At 40.9% G+C, this 19715-nt stretch overlaps 1 protein-coding gene across 4 annotated transcripts in view; it reads left to right on the forward strand.

Annotated features, from left to right (window-relative positions):
• Nek7 (NIMA-related kinase 7) overlaps positions 1–19715 on the forward strand; it is a 129849-nt gene that overhangs the window by 59839 nt on the left and 50295 nt on the right. For all 4 annotated transcript variants that reach the window (XM_013017448.1, XM_013017447.1, XM_013017446.1 and 1 more), the window contains exon 3: positions 16309–16449. In XM_013017448.1, coding sequence (XP_012872902.1) covers positions 16309–16449 — 141 coding nt within the window. The remainder of the gene's footprint in view (positions 1–16308; positions 16450–19715) is intronic.

Genomic DNA, 19715 nt, shown 5'->3' on the forward strand with positions numbered 1-19715 from the left:
TTTTGCTTAAGGCTAGAGCTCTACCACTTGAGCCACAGTGCCACTCTCAGCTTTCTCTGTGATTAACTATAGACATGAGACTCATGGACTTTCCAGGTAGGCTTTGAACTGTGATCCTCAGATCTCAGCCTGCTGGGTAGCTAGGATTACAGGCATGAGCCACTGGTATCCGGCTCTTAGTCAGTTTTGTTTTGTTTTTCTTTTTTTTTAAACTTAACTATTCTATTTTTGTATTTGTATAATGGCTATAAACTATACTATCCAACTTACATTAAATAACTTCTATTAGATATATATTTCAATATCAATTTCCCAAACATAGATACTTTATTTTGTGTTATAGTATTTCTAGTGAAGACAATAAAAGCACACCTCTAAAATTAGGTGGGTCGTGTTACGATTTTGAAAATCACAGTTTTGAGTATTGCTGTTTCAAAGCTAAAAAAACCAAACAGAACACTTTCTCTTTTGCCTCCTAGTGACTCACCAGCCAGGAAAGGTCGGGATGGCCGTAGGAGGCAAAAATAAAAGTAATTGTCTTCTTCTGAGACACCAGGCTGCCACACGGTATAAATTTCCAAATTGCAGAAAGGGTTCTGCATCTCCTTTCACACCGTTCCTTTCGCCGCTGCCTCCTGCTGCTGCTCCTGTGTGGCTGCGCCGCTTGGCTTCCCCACAGGAAGTAGGCAAGTGTCATCTGGGCTATGGCTGCCTGTGGCATGTGTGGGGGACTCTATTCCCCTCTCTGCCTCCGGACTGATGGTGTGAGACAGAGAAAGATTACCTGACAAGAGCTTATAGGCGTTATTGCTTATTAAGTCTTTGAAAAATGTTGCTGCTCTCAGTGGCCTTACTTGAGAAGCCCGGGAAAGACAGCCCCTGCTCAGGGTTGACAAACCTTCTTTTGTTTTGTTCCACATCGTTGGCCTGTATAATGGGGGTGATAGGGCAACATATGGTTAGCTCTATGACTTCTTTCACTTTTGTAATGCTAATAGAATCGGGACATAAACAGAAATCTGAAAAAGTCAGCTTCCCAAGTGTCAAATACCAGCTCACTGTTATAATGATGACAGATGTGTAGTCTTAGCAAATCCTTTCTTCTTTTCTTGTTTTTTGGAGGTGAATACTTACAATGCATAATATGTGGTCACACTTTTCGTACAGTATGAATTCCTTTTCTTTTAAGTTTTAGAATGTAGTATTTGCATACCTTTATTAATTTTTTTGCATTAGAATTGTTCTCTTAAGCTTATGGAAAATTAATTTTCCATTATCTTCCTTCCTTTCTTTCATCCTCTTCCTTTACTTTCTTGCCTTAGAGAGCACTGAGGGATATTCTGACTCAGTTCTTATCCGGTATACTTTTATTGGCTTCTATTTGTGGAACAGTAGCTTTAGCTTTATTTCCATTTAATTCAGATTGTATAAAACATAGTGACAAATAAAAAAATACTATAAAACTAGTTTGAAACCCTGGGATTTTTGCAGCATTTACAATACAAATGGAAGTTTACAATAGTTTTTTTTTTTAATTTAAATTTTCCAGTTCTGGGGCTGGAATTCAGGGCCTGGGCACTGTCCCTGAGTTGCTTTTGCTCAAGGCTAGCACTCTACCTACCAGTTGGGCCACAGCGCCACCTCTGGCCTTTTCTGTTTATGTGGTACTGAGGAATGGAACCCAGAGCCTCATGCATGCTAGGCAAACACTCTACCTCTAAGCCACCTTCCCAGCCCCACGTTTACAATAGTTTTTGATTTGTGGTTATTAACTAATGAGGGCTTTCACTCGCCCCCCTCCCATTCCTTCCCCTCCCCCACTCGACCCCGTCAGTACTGGGACTTGAAATGGGGGCCTATGCTCACTGTGCTTGCTTTTTTGCTCATACTGGTGCTCTACCATGGGTCATGCCTACAGTCTGGCTTTTATTATCTATCTATCTATCTATCTATCTATCTATCTATCTATCTATCTATCTATCTATCTATCTATCTCTATCTATCTATCTATATCTGTCTGTCTGTCTGTCTGTCTGTCTGTCTATCTGTCCGTCCATCCATCCATCCATCCATCCATCCATCCATCCATCCATCCATCCATCCTTTAGCTAATTAACTGAAGATGGAGTCTCATGGACTTTTCTTCCCAGGCTGACTTGAAACAACGGTCCTCTAGATTTTTGCCTCCTGAATAGCTAGAATTGTGGTGAGCTATGGTGACTGGCACATTTCCACCCCCTCCCCCCCTTTTTTTTAGTCAAAAAATTAAATATAAATCATTATAGTCAGAATTCTAAGAATTTCTGGAAAGATCAGTTTTAATTGTACTGGTGTAAAACTCAGGCTACTTTTTTTTTGTCGGTTGTGGGGCTTGAACTCTGGGCCTGGACAATGTCCCTCAGCTCTTTAGCTCCAGGCTAGTGCTCTACCACTTGAGCCACAGCACCACTTCTGGTTTTTTGGTAGTTTATTGGAGATACGAGTTTCACGGACTTTTCTGCCTGGGCTGGCCTTGAACCACAATCCTTAGATATCAGCCTCCTGGGCAGCTAGGATTACAGGCGTGAGCCACCAGCACCCAACAGGCTACAATTTTTTTATGTGTCAATTTCTAGATATTGTAACACTTGGGCTATTTGTGAATGAGGGAAGACACCTCAGATCTGCCCATATTGAAAAATTGACAGTTTTTTTTTTATAGCTTGGGGAGGGTTAGAAATCCTTGTCTGAAAAAAGTTTTCTGAATTCATCAGTAAGATAGACCAGTTGTCTTTTAGTTTCATGGTAGTGTACACTACCATCCAATTGTGTCTTGCTGCTCTGTCACGTGAGTGTGAAGATAGGAGACAAAAAGCGTCTGAAAGTGTGCTCAGGACAGTAGTCGGAGTTCACTGTGGGCTCAATGTGAGTTCACTGTGGGCCCGGAGGAAGAGTGCCCTGTGGGCTCCATTGAATGGTAAGATCTTTGGACATGATCACTCTATTGACTCTATTATCTTCCTCTCTCTCTAGCTTATCTGCTGGATTTATTTTTTGGGATATAAGAACCATGAAGCTTATTTTGTTTTCTAATAAGTACTTAGTGAAATTATTTGTCAAATTGCATCAAGTATAACTTGTATGTTTGGATGACTTTTTTCTGTCTTTGTCTCTGTCTTTGTCTCCATCTCCCTCTCCCTCCCTTCTTTCCCTCCTTCCCTCCTTTTCTTTTTGTACCAGGGGTTGAGCTCACACTCATACTCTGCTTTCTTGTTCATGTTGATGTTTACCAATGGAACCATGCCTCTAGTCTGGCATTTTGCTGGTAAATTGGAGATGGAACCCCACAGAATTGTTATCTACTAGGACTCAAGCCTTCTGAGGAATAGATGTTAGGTTTGAGCCCCGAGTGCCTGGTTCAAGCCTTTGTAGAAGGTGGGAAGCTGTTCTCCTTATGATGATTTTCTTCCTTGGATAGCTATTGATGTGAATGGAGGAGAAGGAGCAGTAGCTGTTTTGAGGAAGGATTCTTCTGGACTGATTTTGGCCTGAGCACTGTCCCTCAGCTCTTCATCTCAAGGCGAGCACTCTACCACTTGAGCCACAGTGCCACTTCCGGCTTTTTCTGCTTATGTGATGCTGAAGAATCGAACCCAGGGCCTCATGCATGCAAGGCAAGCGCTCTACCCCTGAGCCACCTTCCCAACCCCGAGGAAGGATTCTTACCAGAGTTTAATTCACAACCATGAACCTTCCTAGTGGCTGTGCCTCTCAGCAGAAACATCCTTGTCTTCTAACTCTGACCTCGCTCTATTCCCAAACATTCCAGCCTCCGGTTTTCTCTCCTTAACCTGCCTATTGTATGCACCTTGCACCTAACTTTCAGGTGATACTGTTCCCATGCTTCCAGTTTCCCTGAAAAACTTGGAAGCAGTCAGAAAGTAACTTCTCAATTCCTATCATGTGTACCCTCCCCCCAGAATCTGTGCTCCCCAGCTGGTGTCTTGTGAGCTATTCACATGCGCCCCCTCATTCCCCAGGAGTGCCAGCTCCCATCTCTGTCCCCACTCAGTTTAGCAACTTCTGAATCCTTCCCATTAGTGTTACTACCATGCCAGTGTCTCCAGTGGAAACCGTGAAGCAAAATAAAAGAAAGACTCCCAAGTGGCCTTTGAAGTTGCTTTGTTTCCCTTTATACACAATTCCTAGAGAGAATTATCTTTAGTTCTGCCCTTATTAATTCTCCTCTCTCTCTCTAATTTACCCCAGGAAAGCTTTCTCCCCCACTAGGCCTGAGCTGTTCCTGCCCAGGCTGTTACCTGGCGTGCTCAGTCCACCCAGGGTGACTGGCTGGCTTCCTGGGAACGCAGTTGATCATACGTTCCTCCTTTGAACCTTTTCTTTCTTTGGCTTCTAGGCATCTTAATTTTTCTCTTGTCTTGCTGGTCTCAGGGGTCTTTCGAAGTCATCTCAGCCTGGATCTCTTGACTTTTCCAATGTCAAATACCCAGTGCCTGCCTACAGATTTGTCTGCCTTCACCCTTGTGTGTCTGAAAAGAACTTTAAATAACTTTCCTTGAAGCTCTTCTGCCTCCAATCTTCTGTGTCTCCGTGCGAATCTGTTTTGTTGCTGTTGCAAACACATTCCAGGCTTCTTCTATTCTCTCTGACTTTGTATTTATCAGATATCCTTGACTTTATCTCTAAAAATATGCGTAGAATTGGCACTCACTGCCTCCCCCGTTTCTGCCACCTGCCTGGCAGAGTCTTCTTGGTTGTCTGTTGGCTTCCGGCCTTGCCCCACTGCTGTCCGTCATCTTTACCACAGCAGTCAGTGAAGCTTAAAAAGTTTCAGTCCAGCCATATTTGTTTAACGCTTTCTGGTAGAGTTTTCAATTGGTTGGCGCATTTATTTTCTTCAAGTCTTTATTTAAATATCATTTTGGATCACTCTCTCTAAAGTGAACCTTTCACCCACACAGTATGCCTGCCCTGCCATTTTTTTTTGTTTTGCATAGAACGTATTGTCACTTTTTATTTTGCTCACCATTTTTCGTCTCTTTTGACTAGAAGGGCTCTGGCTCACCCTCAGGACAGTACATACTAGCTAGTCAATAAATATTTGTTGAACGAATACAAATTTGGCTTCAGCTCTTCATCTTTCTTTTCAATGAATATCAAAATACATAATTATCTTCAGAATTATTCTTTCATTATAAATGTAACCACCCACATTAGTTCTTAGAGCTTCTCCCCACCCTCTTGCTGGCTGCTTTCTCCTCCTTGCTTTCTCTGAAGCAGAGGCTGTTTATTCTTATAGGTCTTTCCCCCCATATTAGGAGGTGGGAATAGAAGAATGTCTCTCAGATTGCTCCCCCTTTTCCTGAAGTGTGGGGCAGTGTGCTGTACTGCAGCTCAAGGCTGATGCCATTCAGCTGAAGGATCTCTCCCTTTTCTGACCCCCTCATTACCTTTAACATTAGTTGAAAACCTGAAAACCTCGCTCAGCATTAGTGTCTTCACCCTAGGTCATAGTTTGGCTCCTGCAACCAGCACCTATTGATGACTTAGCTTTTATAATGCACCTACCCTGTGCCAGCCTCTCAAATACATTGTCTCATTTAATTCTAACAGCCGCCATATAAAACATTATTTTTCACACTCTACAAATGAAGAGACTGAAGCTCTCATTAATTAGCAAGGTTGTCCGTGGTTGCAGAGCAAGTGGGTGGTGGGGCTGGGGTTCACCCAGCTTTGTCTGATGCCAAGCCAGATGTTCCTTAGCTGGTCCTATTACCTCAGTTATTTTGTGTCTTTACCTCAGTTATTTTGTGTCTTGATCTTTTTATATATTTCTCAAGTGGTTATTCTTCAAAATGAGTCGTGTTCTGTTTTGCCTAGGGTGGTGCTTTAGTTTGTGATTATTACTACTATCCATTGAGTGCTCAAGCTAGAGTCTCATACTACCCACTTAGATTATTGTTACTATAGTCCCAGATTATTGTACCAGTTCTAACGGGTTTCCTTACCCCTCATTTTCCCATCGATGTCATTTTCCTGAAATAAACATTTTATCACGTTCTTTTCATTGTTGCTCTGGCTTCTTACTTCATTTAGGATGAATTCCCTGTTTTTATGCAGCTTGGAAATTCTGTCACGATTGCCCTTGACTTCCTATTGTGTCTTGTGCTGTTCCCTCTTTTGGACTTACCCATCAGCCATATCTTGATCGTCGGGTGCTTTCTTTCATCTCTGAGTCCAAGGTGGTAGGCTGGTGGTCTCAGGTGGTGTTCAGGGAGACTTAGTCACTAACAAGACATAATGAGCTTAAAGGCTCATTATATTGCATATTACTTATAGAAGGGGTTTTATGGTAAAGACCCTAGGGAAAATATTGTAGTAGAAGAAATACATTATTTGGAAGACAATAAGAAGATTACACTGAGAAAAGTACTGATTATGGTGGGCTTTTTACACTAGCAAGCCTTTAATAAACAAGAATAAACTGTTGTGTGTTGTTCTCCTGTATATGTAGTATTTCATATCAATGAAAGAACAGCACTGGATAATCAAACGTTTATTGAGTAGGCAATTTTTCTCTTATTGGATGTTAATTTTTATCTGTTCACCTAATAATAGATCAAACTTTATTATGTAACATGTAAATTTCACTTACTTTACAGTTATTTTAGATGACTGTGGCAATGTAGAATATTAAGTAACTGTCATGAATTTTTTAAAAAATATTTAGGGTATATTTGAGTTATCTTTGAATTTAGATTGATTGTTCACATTTAAATACTTTGTAGTGAGAGTTCCTCATAATTTAGGAAGTGGCTTGCTTGGGTGTGGCTTAATAACAAAGCCCTTTCCTAGAAAGCACAGGCCCTGAGTTCAAATCCCAGCACTGCCAAAAAAAAAGTGTCTTAGGAAATGTAGGTGGTTTTGAAAATAATGAACACACAGGGAAAATTCTTTTGCCGATTTTCTTGACATTTCTGTTTGAATAGTCTGTTCACAGTAGTGTAGGCTAAGGTGTAATCAGACTAGCTTTCCAACTTTATTTGGAATTGAATTTAAATCCTGACATAGAGGTTTCATAATGACTGATGAAATAATTTATTTTTTTTTCTGGGTAGTTCTAATCTATGTATTCTGTGTATTTACTTGGTGAATAGGATTTTTTTTTTTGCTAAATTGATCTATGGTTTTTTTTTTTTTTTTTTGGTCCGGTTGTGGGGCCTGAACTCTGGGCCTGGGCACTGTCCCTCAGCTCTTCAGCTCCAGGCTAGCGCTCTACCACTTGAGCCACAGCACCACTTCCGGCTTTTTTTCTTTTTGCTTATGTGGTGCTGAGGAATTGAACCCAGGGCCTAAGGCATGCAAGGCAAGCGCTCTACCACTGAGCCACCTTCCCAGCCCGGATCTATGTTTTTAAAGAGAATAGTAACTTCCATGTGCTTCAGAATTTAGCCTAGAATTCTAAAGGTGGAATTTTAGGTGTGTCTTCAGTGGAGAAAGTCTTTTTAGAGTAAGACCACAGTTTTGTATGGAAATTGGTTTGAGCAACATTGAATGAGTCCATATGTGTGTTAGAACTCAGAGGTGCTGGATGTGGGGCTGTATGCCTCCCTTCATGGGGAGCAGAGGCAGAAGGGATCTTAAGTTTGAGGCTGGGCTGGGCCTCAAACAGAGAAACAACAACAACAACAAAAAATCCAAGGGTTGGAGAATATAGCTCTGTGGTAAAGTACTTGCCTAGTATGGACATGGCCCTACGTTCAGTCCCTGGCATGGCCAAAAGGAAACAAAACAACAAAAAGATGACAGTACTATGTTACACTTTAAGTGTGCCCTAAGCCAGCTCACTCCCCTATGTGTTCTGCACTTCTCTTCTTCCTACCTGCTTTTCCAGCGTTGGTGGGTTTCACTATGCTCTCCCTATACATGCACATGTCATCTCCCTCACTCCTCCTTCCTTCCCCTCCTCCTTCCTACTAATTCCCCCTTTTGTATTCATGTCCTATTATCAGTAGTATTGCCAACAGCATCACCCTCATTTTAGGTCTAGATTCCACAAATCAGTGAAACATGTAGTACTTGGCTCTATGAGCTATGTGTAGTTGGGTCGATGTGCAGACTTTCAGCTCTATCTACTTTCCTACTAATGACTTTATTTCACTTTATGGCTGAGTCATACTCCAAGAGGGAGGGAGGGAGGGAGGGAGGGAGGGAGGGGGGTTTCTATTAGCCACTGCATTTTTTTTTCTTCTGAACCATCTGTTCAGTTCATTTGCCAACTTACTAATTGGGGTTTGTTCTTTTACTGTTAATATTTGGAAGTCATTTGAGTATTATAGCTATCAATCCTTTATCTGTTGAATAGATCCCCTTCTATGGTCTGTCTCTGGAGTCTGATGATTGGTTCATTTGCTCTGCAGAAACCTTAATTTTAGGCAGTCCCATTGTCAGTTCTTGCTCTTATTTTTAAGGCAATTGGCAACCTATTCAGAGAATAATTTCCTGCACCTATGTCTGTCAGACTTCTTTCTATATTTTCCAATGGTAGTTTCAGAGTTTCAGTTTGATCCATTGGAGTTGACCTGTGTAGGATGAGAGAGATGGGTCTAGTTTCAGTCTCTTGCATGTAGACAACCAGTTTTTCCAGCACCATTTGTTGAATAGATTGTCTTTTTGCTAGCATATACATTTTTGTTTTCTTTTTTTGCCAAAAATTAGCTGGCTGTTTACTTTGTGGTTTTACTTCTGGGTTCCGTTCCATTGGTATTCACTGATGCTACTATTACAACTAGTCAGGGAGGGAGATGGGCTGATAAAGCAGCTTGCCCACAGTGATGGAGGAAAGTGAGCAAAGAAGGCTGAGGGCCGTCCTCTGTGGAGCGTCGGCCTTTGTGGGGAAGAGTAAATACATAACGGAGCTGAACAGAATGGAAGGATGTTGTTGAGGATGGTTGCTGGAGCATGAACTCTCAAGTCAGAGTGGCCAGGATCCAGGAGGCTGGTCTCCCGTTTCCCAGGCAGGTGTTGGAGGGTGAGTGAGCCAGTGTGTGTAAGCCTCAGTTTTCTTATCAGTAGATGAGTGTTCCTTCACATATTTGTGGCAAATGGTGTTTGTTAAATGGGGGTGGTGATAACAGCCACAGTGAAGATAGCGAGAACACACTGCCACCAACTGTCTTGGCGTGTAGATTTTCTAACTGTTGCATTTCCTATATCACATTTTTTTCCCTAATTTTATTTTGGTTCCTAGTGAGCATTATAGAAAATAATATGTGATAGTTAGGTATTGTCAGAAATCATTCTGATTTGCATAGTTTGGAAGTTAGTACAGCAGTTGTGTGTGTGTCTGTGTCTATGTCCTGGGGGCTTGAACTCAGGGCCTGGGAGCTGTCCCTGAGTTTTTTTGATCAAGGGTAGTGCTCTACGACTTGAGCCATAGCTCTACTTTCTGGCTTTTTAGTGATTAATTGGAAATAAAGGTCTTACAGACTTTTCTGCCCAGGCTGGCTTTGAACTTTGATCCTCAGATCTCAGCCTCCTGAGTAGCTAGGATTACAGGTGTGAGCCTCTGGCACCTGATACAGCATCTTCTAAAAAATAACAGATCATAGTATAAAATCTCATTGCCAAATAAAATTGAAGGTGGTTTTAAACTTTTGTTATGTTTGAATTTGGGGGAAATTCAACAATATTAATATAAAAATATAAACTAATTTATTATAAGGAAAGTAGAGTGAAAATTATTAGTAAGATGAATTGCAGTAATAATGAAAACCCTATGAATTAATTAATACTGGTTTGTGTATTAGATCACTGATAAGAATACCTCTAGGAATTATTAGGACATAATTTTTTCTCTGGGGAGTTTACTGAGTTCACGCTGTGACTCTAGTAATTTTCCCAGAGAGAATTCTCATAACGTTTCGCTGAGTTATCTTATTACTCAGTAATGCCCCTCAACTTAGAAAGCAAATTAAAGAAATTGACTTAGTTCTAGGAAGTTATTAGTTGTTTAAGAGTGACTGTGCATGTGAGAATAAGAGCCAGTAGGACACAGAATGAATTTTATTTTAAAATGAGAAGTATTTAAAGGAAGAGAGCACAGTAAATGGAAGCTGCTATACCAGAGTTAATTGCAGTCTCTGTATTTTGTATGATCCAGAGATATATGGCTAGATTGCATTTATGTCAACAAGACATTCATTAATAAGGACTCAAAAGATCTTTGTCATTGTACAAAGCTTTGTCTCTTGAGACTTGAGTTTCTTACTTGCCATATATGATTCTGGGTATTCTTTCTTTAAGAGATCCCAGAATGCTTTATCATATGGCCTGTTAGTATATATAGGCCCAGATAGCTCAAGAACTATTATTGAAGAATAATATTTTGTGGTACTATTACATTACCATAAAAGTGTGATACTCACACTTTCAAGGACAGGCTTAATTCTGTTAAGCAAGGTGTTGTAGCTACTAGTATTAAAAATAATATTAATTATAATTGTATTATAATTATTATATATAAGTATAATTATACTATTAATATTAATAATATTAACGCACTTATCTAGTCATGCATTTTTATCACTCCTCTTATATTTTGAGACTTTTCAAAAATGAGTTTTAAAACACTTGTATCGGGCATATAGTACTTTATAAGTAACTTTGGAAGCCACTGAGTGCTGAATTAGCCCTGGACTCTTCAACTTTAATCTGTCAGGAGGTCATGTGATTTCAAACTCGATGCTCTATGGGCCATAGCCCATTATTCTGCTTTTCAGTTTATTTTAAACTTGATTTTTAGCATATTCCAACCAGATAATGTAATTTTCACAAAATACGGTTTTACATACTGTTTTCTCCTAATTATTACTAAAAGGATTATGGATAGAATGACACTGTGTTATCACCAGAGTAGCCTTGTAACTAAGCATCTAGGCTCTTTTCATAAACCAGGAACATAATCCATGTAAAAATGCATTAACTCAGTTGGACGGTGGAACCCAGGGTTGGGTGATAACTTGGAATCGCTATTAAGTATGCTGCTGGTATATATGAAGTCTAGCAACAAAGACAGACTTTAATCATGGCTCAGAGAAGGAGGAACTAGAAAGAAAATCAAGGTTGAGACTAACAAGGAATTCTAGTCTTGAAACCTAGAATGCACAAAGCAGGCTGTGTGACACAGGAACCCTGGCATGGACTGAGGAAGGGCCGGACACCGCGCCCTGGCATGAGAACGCGGCTCCTGGCGTGAGAACACAGTCTGTAAAGTTGTCACGGCTGAGATGTGGGAGGGGAAGTGCCTGGCTCTGCCTCATTGCTTCCTACCTTACCGCCTCACCAAGACACAGTCCCAGGCATAGGCTTTCCTTCAGCTCACCAAACCAGAAGAGATTAGCGTGGCTTTCCCAGTTTAAAACAAGGATGAAAACCAGGAGTTGGACCTTGCTGACTGATCTAGAATGTGTGCTTTTCTACTGAGTTCTGTGAGCACATGAACCATGCCTATATCAGGCTTTTGAGCAAGAAGGATGTTCAGGGTTCAGTGCTGATCTTACCTCTCAAAAAGCACTCCGATTTATTACTAACAATTGCATTTACATTAGGGGTTTCTCCTCCTGTTGGGAAGGTGGTAGAGGCAAGTGTGTCATAGGCCCCGTGTTCTTTCTCTTGCACTATCCAGCTCCCATACTAGGTTGCACATAGAACGGATCCATGATTACTGTCAGGCCCTAGATGTTTTGTATCTCCTGCATTCTAAACATTCACTAAGTTCTTTAGATACATTCCCTGAAGTTAGTGAATATTTGTCTACTTAAGTACAAACAAAAAATTTGATCTCTGTCTTTGAGGAATCCACTGTATAGTGAGTAACAAATAGTTAAAGTGGAAATGAATCATCTGAGGCTAGGAAGTGTGGTGTATCCCCTAGCACAGGGCCTGAGTTTGAAGGACTCTATGGAGCTGCATGACTGCTGTCAGTTGCTCTGCTAGTACCAAGGCAAGAACCAGCAAATATAGCTGCCCCTGATGTGAGCAGGCCACAGTAGTTTGTCTCACGTGGAAAGAGAGGCTCTTTGGAAGAACAAGCCAATGCAATGTCTTGGGAGGGGCCAGAGCACATATGGTGTCATTTAAGGTGCAACTCTGGGGCGTGGTGCCCCAAGCCCATCCTGTCCAGAGAAGTCCTCGCATCCTCTTTTTAGAATGGAAGAGAGGAAGGCTTTCACCTCATGGAAGATGAAGATCCTTGAAGTGATTCATCTCAGATACAAAAGGCCATTTTGTGCATTTCAGAAGAGAATGAGACTCGGATAGACTCTAAATAGAGAACAGCAAAAAAGTGATTTTATTTCAATTTTTTTATTGTTATCACAAAGGTGATAGAGGGATTCCAGTTACATATTTCAGATAAAGAACACATTCCTTTTGGACAATGTCGTCCCTTTCCTCGCTCTCTCCCAGGTTTTCCCTCCACCTACAAGTTGTACAGTTCATTTTCAATATAGTGTCTAGTGAGTACCAGTGCTGCATTTGTTTACCCTTTGTCCCTGCATTTGTGTGCACCCCTTTCCCCTCCTAAAGACAGACAAATGAACACACAAGACAAAAAGGAAACAAAAGCAGCAACAAATAAAAACCTCTTGTTTTCTATTTCATATGAATTTAAATTTCATATTTTGGCTGACTTATTCTCAGAACAATGTAAAGTGCTAACCTAATATGGTATAGGTATAGGAATGGCTGTAGCAATAGATATAGACATGTATCTATAAATACATGTACATATACATCTCTATCTATTGTCTCATACATATGGTGGATAATCAGATAGTCTACAAGTAGTTCTATTCTTGAGTGGAACTCAAGTAATGATACCATATTTTATTTAAAACACTTAATGTAATGCTCTGTCTGTTAGGTCTGTTTGATCCCTCTCTGTTGAGGGACCTAATTCATCAAAATGAAGCGGGGGTGGATGGATACAGTATCACACAGTCATTGCTGAAGTGTCTGTACTACTCCGATGATTTCCTACAGGAGCCCTCCTCTTCTAGGAGCTGCTTTTGCACAAACTGCGGTGTGGCAGAGACCCTAGGGTAGTGGGAGATGTGCAGCTATGCCCCTTCTCACGGCAGCGCTCCACATCTTCGCCGGGTGACAGGACATGGGAGCAGATGAGACAAGCTGTCATTCACCCACACTGCCCTTTGAAGAAAGGCCATGGGGGGACAAAGGTGCCGCAAATGGGCTGTGAAGTTTACATACACTGCCCACTGTTAAACAGATTACGTCTAATGAAGTGTCTAATGCTCAGGCTATATCAACCTAATCCTTGGTGGCAGTTCGTCCCTCAACTGCCAAAAAACACCGCCCTCTGGCCCTCTCTCACCACTCTGGCCGCCAAGCACAGGGAGGTGCCCAGTCTTAATAGACCAAGACAGTGTGTGATCTGACATGCAAATGTAGGTCATTGCATATGTAAATGTGTGATTACAAACCTGCATGCCAAAACACATTAGTGAGACTTTGCTCTCAGCATGCGGTTGTCACAGTGCCTTAGCAGTTCCCGCTAATATTTGTCAGGTTATTGTGCAGACAGAAGATAGGATTCCCAGTCAGATCTCCAGTGTATGGGTTATATGACGCTGTTCCATTTACTGTGGAGACTGACAAGTCTTCATCAGGAGGCCGAGTGGTCCCTGCGTAAATGGGAGAAGGATTGTCATGCTCGGATGTTACATACTATCGCAGTGTGTCTGTCTCTCTCATCTGTGTGTGTATGTATGTAGGTATGTATGTCTACACTTAGGAAAGCCTGGGCAGCTTAAAACACATCACTCCTTCTAAAATAAAATTTATTTTTAAAGTTTAAATACTTGAATATATTACTACCCATTGAATATCTGAGAGATACTTCCTTTATTAAGTACGTGCAATTATAAACTCATTGACAACAAGAAGCCTTTTAATGAGCAACGTGGCAATTATTTCCCTTTCACAAGTTTTTCTTATAGTATACTTTAAAATTATTTTAGTATGTATCTCTTCTCAGATTTTTTAGTGGTACAAGTGTTGAATTCAGAGCCTTGTACTTGCTAAGTAGGTTTGATACCTCTTAAGGTATGCTCCCAATCCTCTCACTTTATTTTAATTAATAATAGTAATAATAATAGTAGTTATTATTATTTCATGCTGGTCCTGAGCCTTTTTGCTAAAGGCTAGTGCTCTACTACTTAAGTCACAGCTCCACTTTGGGCTTTTTGGTGGTTAATAGGACATGAGAGTCTAGCAGATTTTCCTGCCTGGGCTGGCTTTGAACTTCGATTTGATCCTTAGATCTCAACTTCCTGAATAGCTAGGATTACAGGTATTAGCCACTGGCATCCAGTTATCAGTTCATATTTAATCAAAGAACTTGAACTTGAAAATATCTGTAGATCATGAGGTAGATCCCATGATGCTGGGTCTTGCTGGGGTGGTTTTGGTTAGTGAACTTGGAAGTGTATCGTGGACTTCTGGAGACTCAGACAGCTGCAAGTTCCACGGCATGAGAACTGAATTAGGTGAAATACAAAACCCTAACGTGTGTCTCTGCTGAGCTCCAGTCACTACTTTAGTATCTCCCATTATTGTTGTATTAGTAGTTGTTAGTTTTATGTCATCATAAAAATTACCTCATGATCTTGTATTCAGGAAGTCAGGTTTTAGATTTTTTTGTATTATTGTAACAGTTTGGACTTTCAGAAGAAGAAAAGCAATGTATCTTACAAGAAATTACTGTTCGTCCTTTACTCTTTTTGAGATACTTTGTGTTTGAATTACAGATTTCCAAGGCAGAATTTTGCAGTTTTTGTTGACCTGATATATGAGGTGACAAAATAAAATGTACTCTAGGGATCAGTGTCGTGTGTGTCACGTATCAGAACAGCCCTCTGCATAGGGCGGGATATAGGGTTGTCATCTTTGACACAATTTTATTTGTAGGCCTCAGAGTTAAGTGCTGAACGCCATCAGATGCACTAATGAGGCTCCAGTAGTCAGCCCTCTCAGAAGGGGACAAGTTGTGCCCCACTGCGAGTCCGTGTTCCTCGAGGCTGGCTCAGCAGAGAGGGCACAGGGCTGTGAAGACGGCTGCTAAAGGCTTGGAAGGTGTACTTGCCAACATTTCAGGAACCTTAGAAAAACTCCAGAAAGATGGGAGCAGGGCATCTGACACCTAAACTGACCATTTTTATCAGGAGAGATACTAAAGCAAGTGCCACGGGGAACATAAGAGCAGTATTAGCATTGCTGGAGGGTAGCTGGACCTCAGTGGTAGACAGGGTCTGACTGTTCATGACTTCCCGTTTAACTCAGTGAGGGAGCCAACAAGCCAGCTAACAGACGAGCGAACGAAAGATCAGATGGGTAATTTGGGCTTTGTCTCCACATAGGGACTACCACTGTGTATGCATGGTGCCTTCCGTGCCGAGCAGTGCATGACCTCTTCCACGTATTCGGTTAGGCTACTTAAGAGCACCAAACATGTCTGAGTCATCTGTTTCCCTGGCAGTTAGCACTGGGCCTGGCACATAATCAATCAAGAGAAAATGGCTCTTTCCACAAAGAAAACAATAAAAATATTATTTCTGAAGGTGATGATGTGGTGGTAAAGTTCCTTTTAGTAGATTTTTTTTCTTTTTAGAGAAAAAAAATAACAACCAGGAAGTTAAAAAGTGTTTCAAGTGTTAGTTGGCAGGCTGGATTAAGTGGGTACGTAAAAGGTCTATTTAAACAATAAACATCAGAGAAATGTCAGATTGGATGAGATTAGTTTACTCTCTGTAAAGGAAAGATAAGGTAATTCTTATCTCAGATTTCAATATCCCTGTTATCTTTCTGTAGTGTGCGCCTTCCTTCCTTGATTTTCTGTGGTCTTACCCTTTCCAGTTTGGTGTAAATTCCTTAGGTGCAGAGATTATTGTCTATTTAGTCTGCTGCTGTGTCCTGAAGTATATACAAAGGTACCCAACAGGTGTAGGTGTTCAATAAATATTTGTCATTAGCTGTTTGTAGGCTTTTCCTAGACATTGTCTTGGTAAGTGAAAATGGTGACCGTTTTATGTGATTGAAAATTTTTCTTGGGGGGGCAGGGGAAGGCTGGGAAGGGATGGGAAGGGTAAACAAAGGAGGAGGCTACAATGCTTGATAAGAAATGTACTCACTATCTTGCCCATGTAATTGTAACCCCTCTGTACAGTATTTTCACAATAAAAAATATAAATAAAAATTTTTTTCTGACTTTTCTGTTTTAAATTACAGAAGGCCTTACGACCAGATATGGGCTATAATACATTAGCCAACTTTCGAATAGAGAAGAAAATTGGTCGTGGACAATTTAGTGAAGTTTACAGAGCATCCTGTCTCTTGGATGGAGTACCAGTAGCTTTAAAGAAAGTGCAGGTAAGATAACTTTAACGATATAAATCCACATAAAATTATCATATGTGACAACTAGATAGAGAAAAGTATTCCTGGGATGAAAGTAGAGAATGCTGGGAAAGAATGAATATTGTCTTTTAAAACTTTGAAGTAAGAGTAATGCAGAGTGGAAACTAAGTTTCAGTTTTAACATGACCTCCAGGTTTTAAAAGTCAGTGTTATTCACCTATATCCAGCAATAATTGGAATGCTCTTGGAAACTTTATGACCCTCACTTGTAGATTTTAAGTTGTCACCATTACTTCCAAGGGGATATTTAACTAGCCATGAAATCCTCAACTGAAGTTCTACCTCTGTAGGCATCACAGTGGAAAATTCATTGTAGTGCTTGAAGTTAGCAAATGGCAGTCAAGCTACACTGGCAGCAACTGAAACAAGGGTGAGGTGAGCTTTATTCCCTTGGGAGAGGAGTGAGGTTAGTAAAAGTAGACGCTGGGACCCAACTTAGACTCTGTATTTAATGAGTAGCATTGTGGATCAGTTTGTTCTCCTATCTCGGCCCTTCTATATTTTTCAGATTTGTTTGACCTTTCTTGTTCCTTCTCTTTGCTTCTTAAGTCCTGCCCTAGCCCTCATATTCTTGTCCCACTGAAGCCTAGTGCCTGTACTTACATGCTCTAATTTTCATTCTTTAAGTGAAACGCATGTGTATAATGTAGATATTATACAGAGTATACATACAATAAGTTAATATATAATTTTAAAATAATATGTACATTTTTATCTAATATCATCTTTGAGCAATCAATCCATGTTGAAGTCACATGGCTGTATTTTTTTTTTTTTTTTTTTTGGGTCCGGTCGCGGGGCCTGACCTCTGGGCCTGGGCGCTGTCCCTCAGCTCTTCAGCTCAAGGCTAGCGCTCTACCACTTGAGCCACAGCGCCACTTCTGGCTTTTTTCTTTTTGCTTATGTGGTGCTGAGGAATCGAACCCAGGACCTCAGGCATGCAAGGCAAGCGCTCTACCACTGAGCCACCTTCCCAGCCCACATGGCTGTATTTTATCCTTTTCACTTCTATATAATATTCTGTTCTTACCACCCAGGGTTTAGGCTGTTGACAGTTGTTGGCTATTATAAACAGTAATTCTGGTACTCTTAGGTGTCTTTCCTGATATTCATTTTCAAGAACTCCTATCTCATTTGTGGCTTAATAGAGATGAAGAGCCATAGAGCAATCGTGAGCGCCACTAGTTGATGCTGAATGTTGTTACCAGAATCACTCACTTATTTTGTCACAAGCACAATGTAAGAATTCCTCATTTCCTTCTTCTAATATACTACTTAAGAATATGCAACATAGAATGCAGTAATTTATATTTTGAAACAAATGATTTTTGGAATGATTACTCTGTTCCTAAAGAACTCTTTAATGCATTTGTGAAATATATCAGATGGCTACTGTGAATCTCTGAGTATTGAGAAAATAGATTCTCAAGTAAGGTTATAACCTTCAAATTTCAGTATTTCAAAATACAATTAGAAACTCAACATTGAAAAAAGCCCATTTGCCAGAGATTGGAGGATGGCTGTGTTCTGGTTGCTCTTGCCTGAAATCCTACCTACTTGTGAGGCAGAGATTGGAAAGACCCCACCTCAGCCGCTAGCTGAATGCAGCAACCTGTGACTGCCAGCCCAGAACACCCCCTCCCAACAGAAAAACAAATCAAAGCAAAACAAAGCTGGATGCAGTGTTGAGCACCCGTCTTTTCATTTGTGGTAGAAAATCCAAATAGGAGGATCCTGGTCCAGGTCAGCCTGGGCCCAAAAGCAAGGTCTTGTCTCATAAATAACCAGAGCAGAAAAGGGCTGGAGGTACGGCTCAAACAGTAGAGCACCTGCCTAGTACATTCAAACTGGAAATGGATGGCTTGAGGAATTCGTGTGCAGGTCCTTGGCTCCCTTTTCTGTCTTCTCACTGATTATGAGTGTGGAAGAGTCCAGAGCCAGTCTTGTCTGTAGTGATTTTTATTATATTTAGTCATACTTGCACTAGCAGCAGAAAGAAAAGGGAAGGAAGGATGGAAAGAGGAAGAACAAAAGCTTTCTTAGGTCTCTGACAGTGCCATCCAAACCATTCCTACTTGACTGTACTTTCCTTTCTGGGGCTTGGAAGTTTGAAGAGGCAGGAATTATTTTGTGCCATCAGATTTCCATCCAGTCTTAGTTATATTATCCCCCGGCCCCCACACCGCCTACACCCTGCCCCACTGTGCTGTAGGAAGAAACAGTGTATTCTTTCAGAATTTGCATGCTGTGGCATCCTCTAATTTAAACAGTAACTATCTTATAGAAGAGAGAGATGATGTTATAAAGCTATACTTAGCTTATTTAATTAGAGAACATGTCTGCAAACCTTTGTGAGAAGAAATGTACTTGCATTTCAGACATGTTACTGATTCTCCTCATGTGTTACACTTGTGCTGAAAAGAAAGGCCATGACTCATCTTTGAAAAAAAAGTCATCTCTGAGCTCACAAGAAAAATTTTTTAAAACTATCGGTAGCCAGATGACTTCCCTTGCTGATTGAGTCATAAGCCCAGTCTTAAAAATTCCTGAAGAATCATCTATTGAATTTCCTCATCTAACGCTATTTTAAGGCTGTGTTACTTGTCTGAAGAGCTCCATTACTGTTCCCAGCTCAACTCCGTGGCGTTCCTACCCTGGTAGCCTACTTTGGCAGCTCTTTTATTTTCTTACAAACGCGTTAGAACTTCCGTCCAGGTTCTTGTGCTCGGCCCTCAGGACCCATCTTCTTGCCTCTCACCTCATCCGGCTGCCTTATTCCAGGCTTTCACAGAAGAGTGCACTGAGTTCCAGTGACTTTGCTCCAGGTTTAATGATGATCATACATGGAAAATAGTCTGTGTTCTCAGTATGTGTCACTTCTTTGTCTTTTCTTTTCTTTTTTTTTTTTTTTTTTGTACTAGGGATCGAACTCAGGACGTTGAACTTGCTAGGCGAGCGATTTGCCACTGGCTACTTCCCAGCCTGTGTCACTACTTTGAAATCGTAATGGCAACACTGAGTGTTTTTGAAAATGTACTTCCTTCCACTGTTGATTTGACATAATATTTTTGAAATCCTGTGTACTAGCTTGTCTTTCCTCTCTCCCCGCCTTCCCCCTCTGATGAGAGGTCCCTTCTTGCTCATTATCAGTCTCACACACTTTCCTACCTGGGTTGGCTTTGAACCATGATCCTTGGACTCAGCCTGCTCAGTAGCTA

The sequence above is a fragment of the Dipodomys ordii genome, unplaced genomic scaffold (assembly GCF_000151885.1).
Source record: "Dipodomys ordii isolate 6190 unplaced genomic scaffold, Dord_2.0 Scaffold35, whole genome shotgun sequence".
Lineage (NCBI taxonomy): Eukaryota > Metazoa > Chordata > Mammalia > Rodentia > Heteromyidae > Dipodomys > Dipodomys ordii.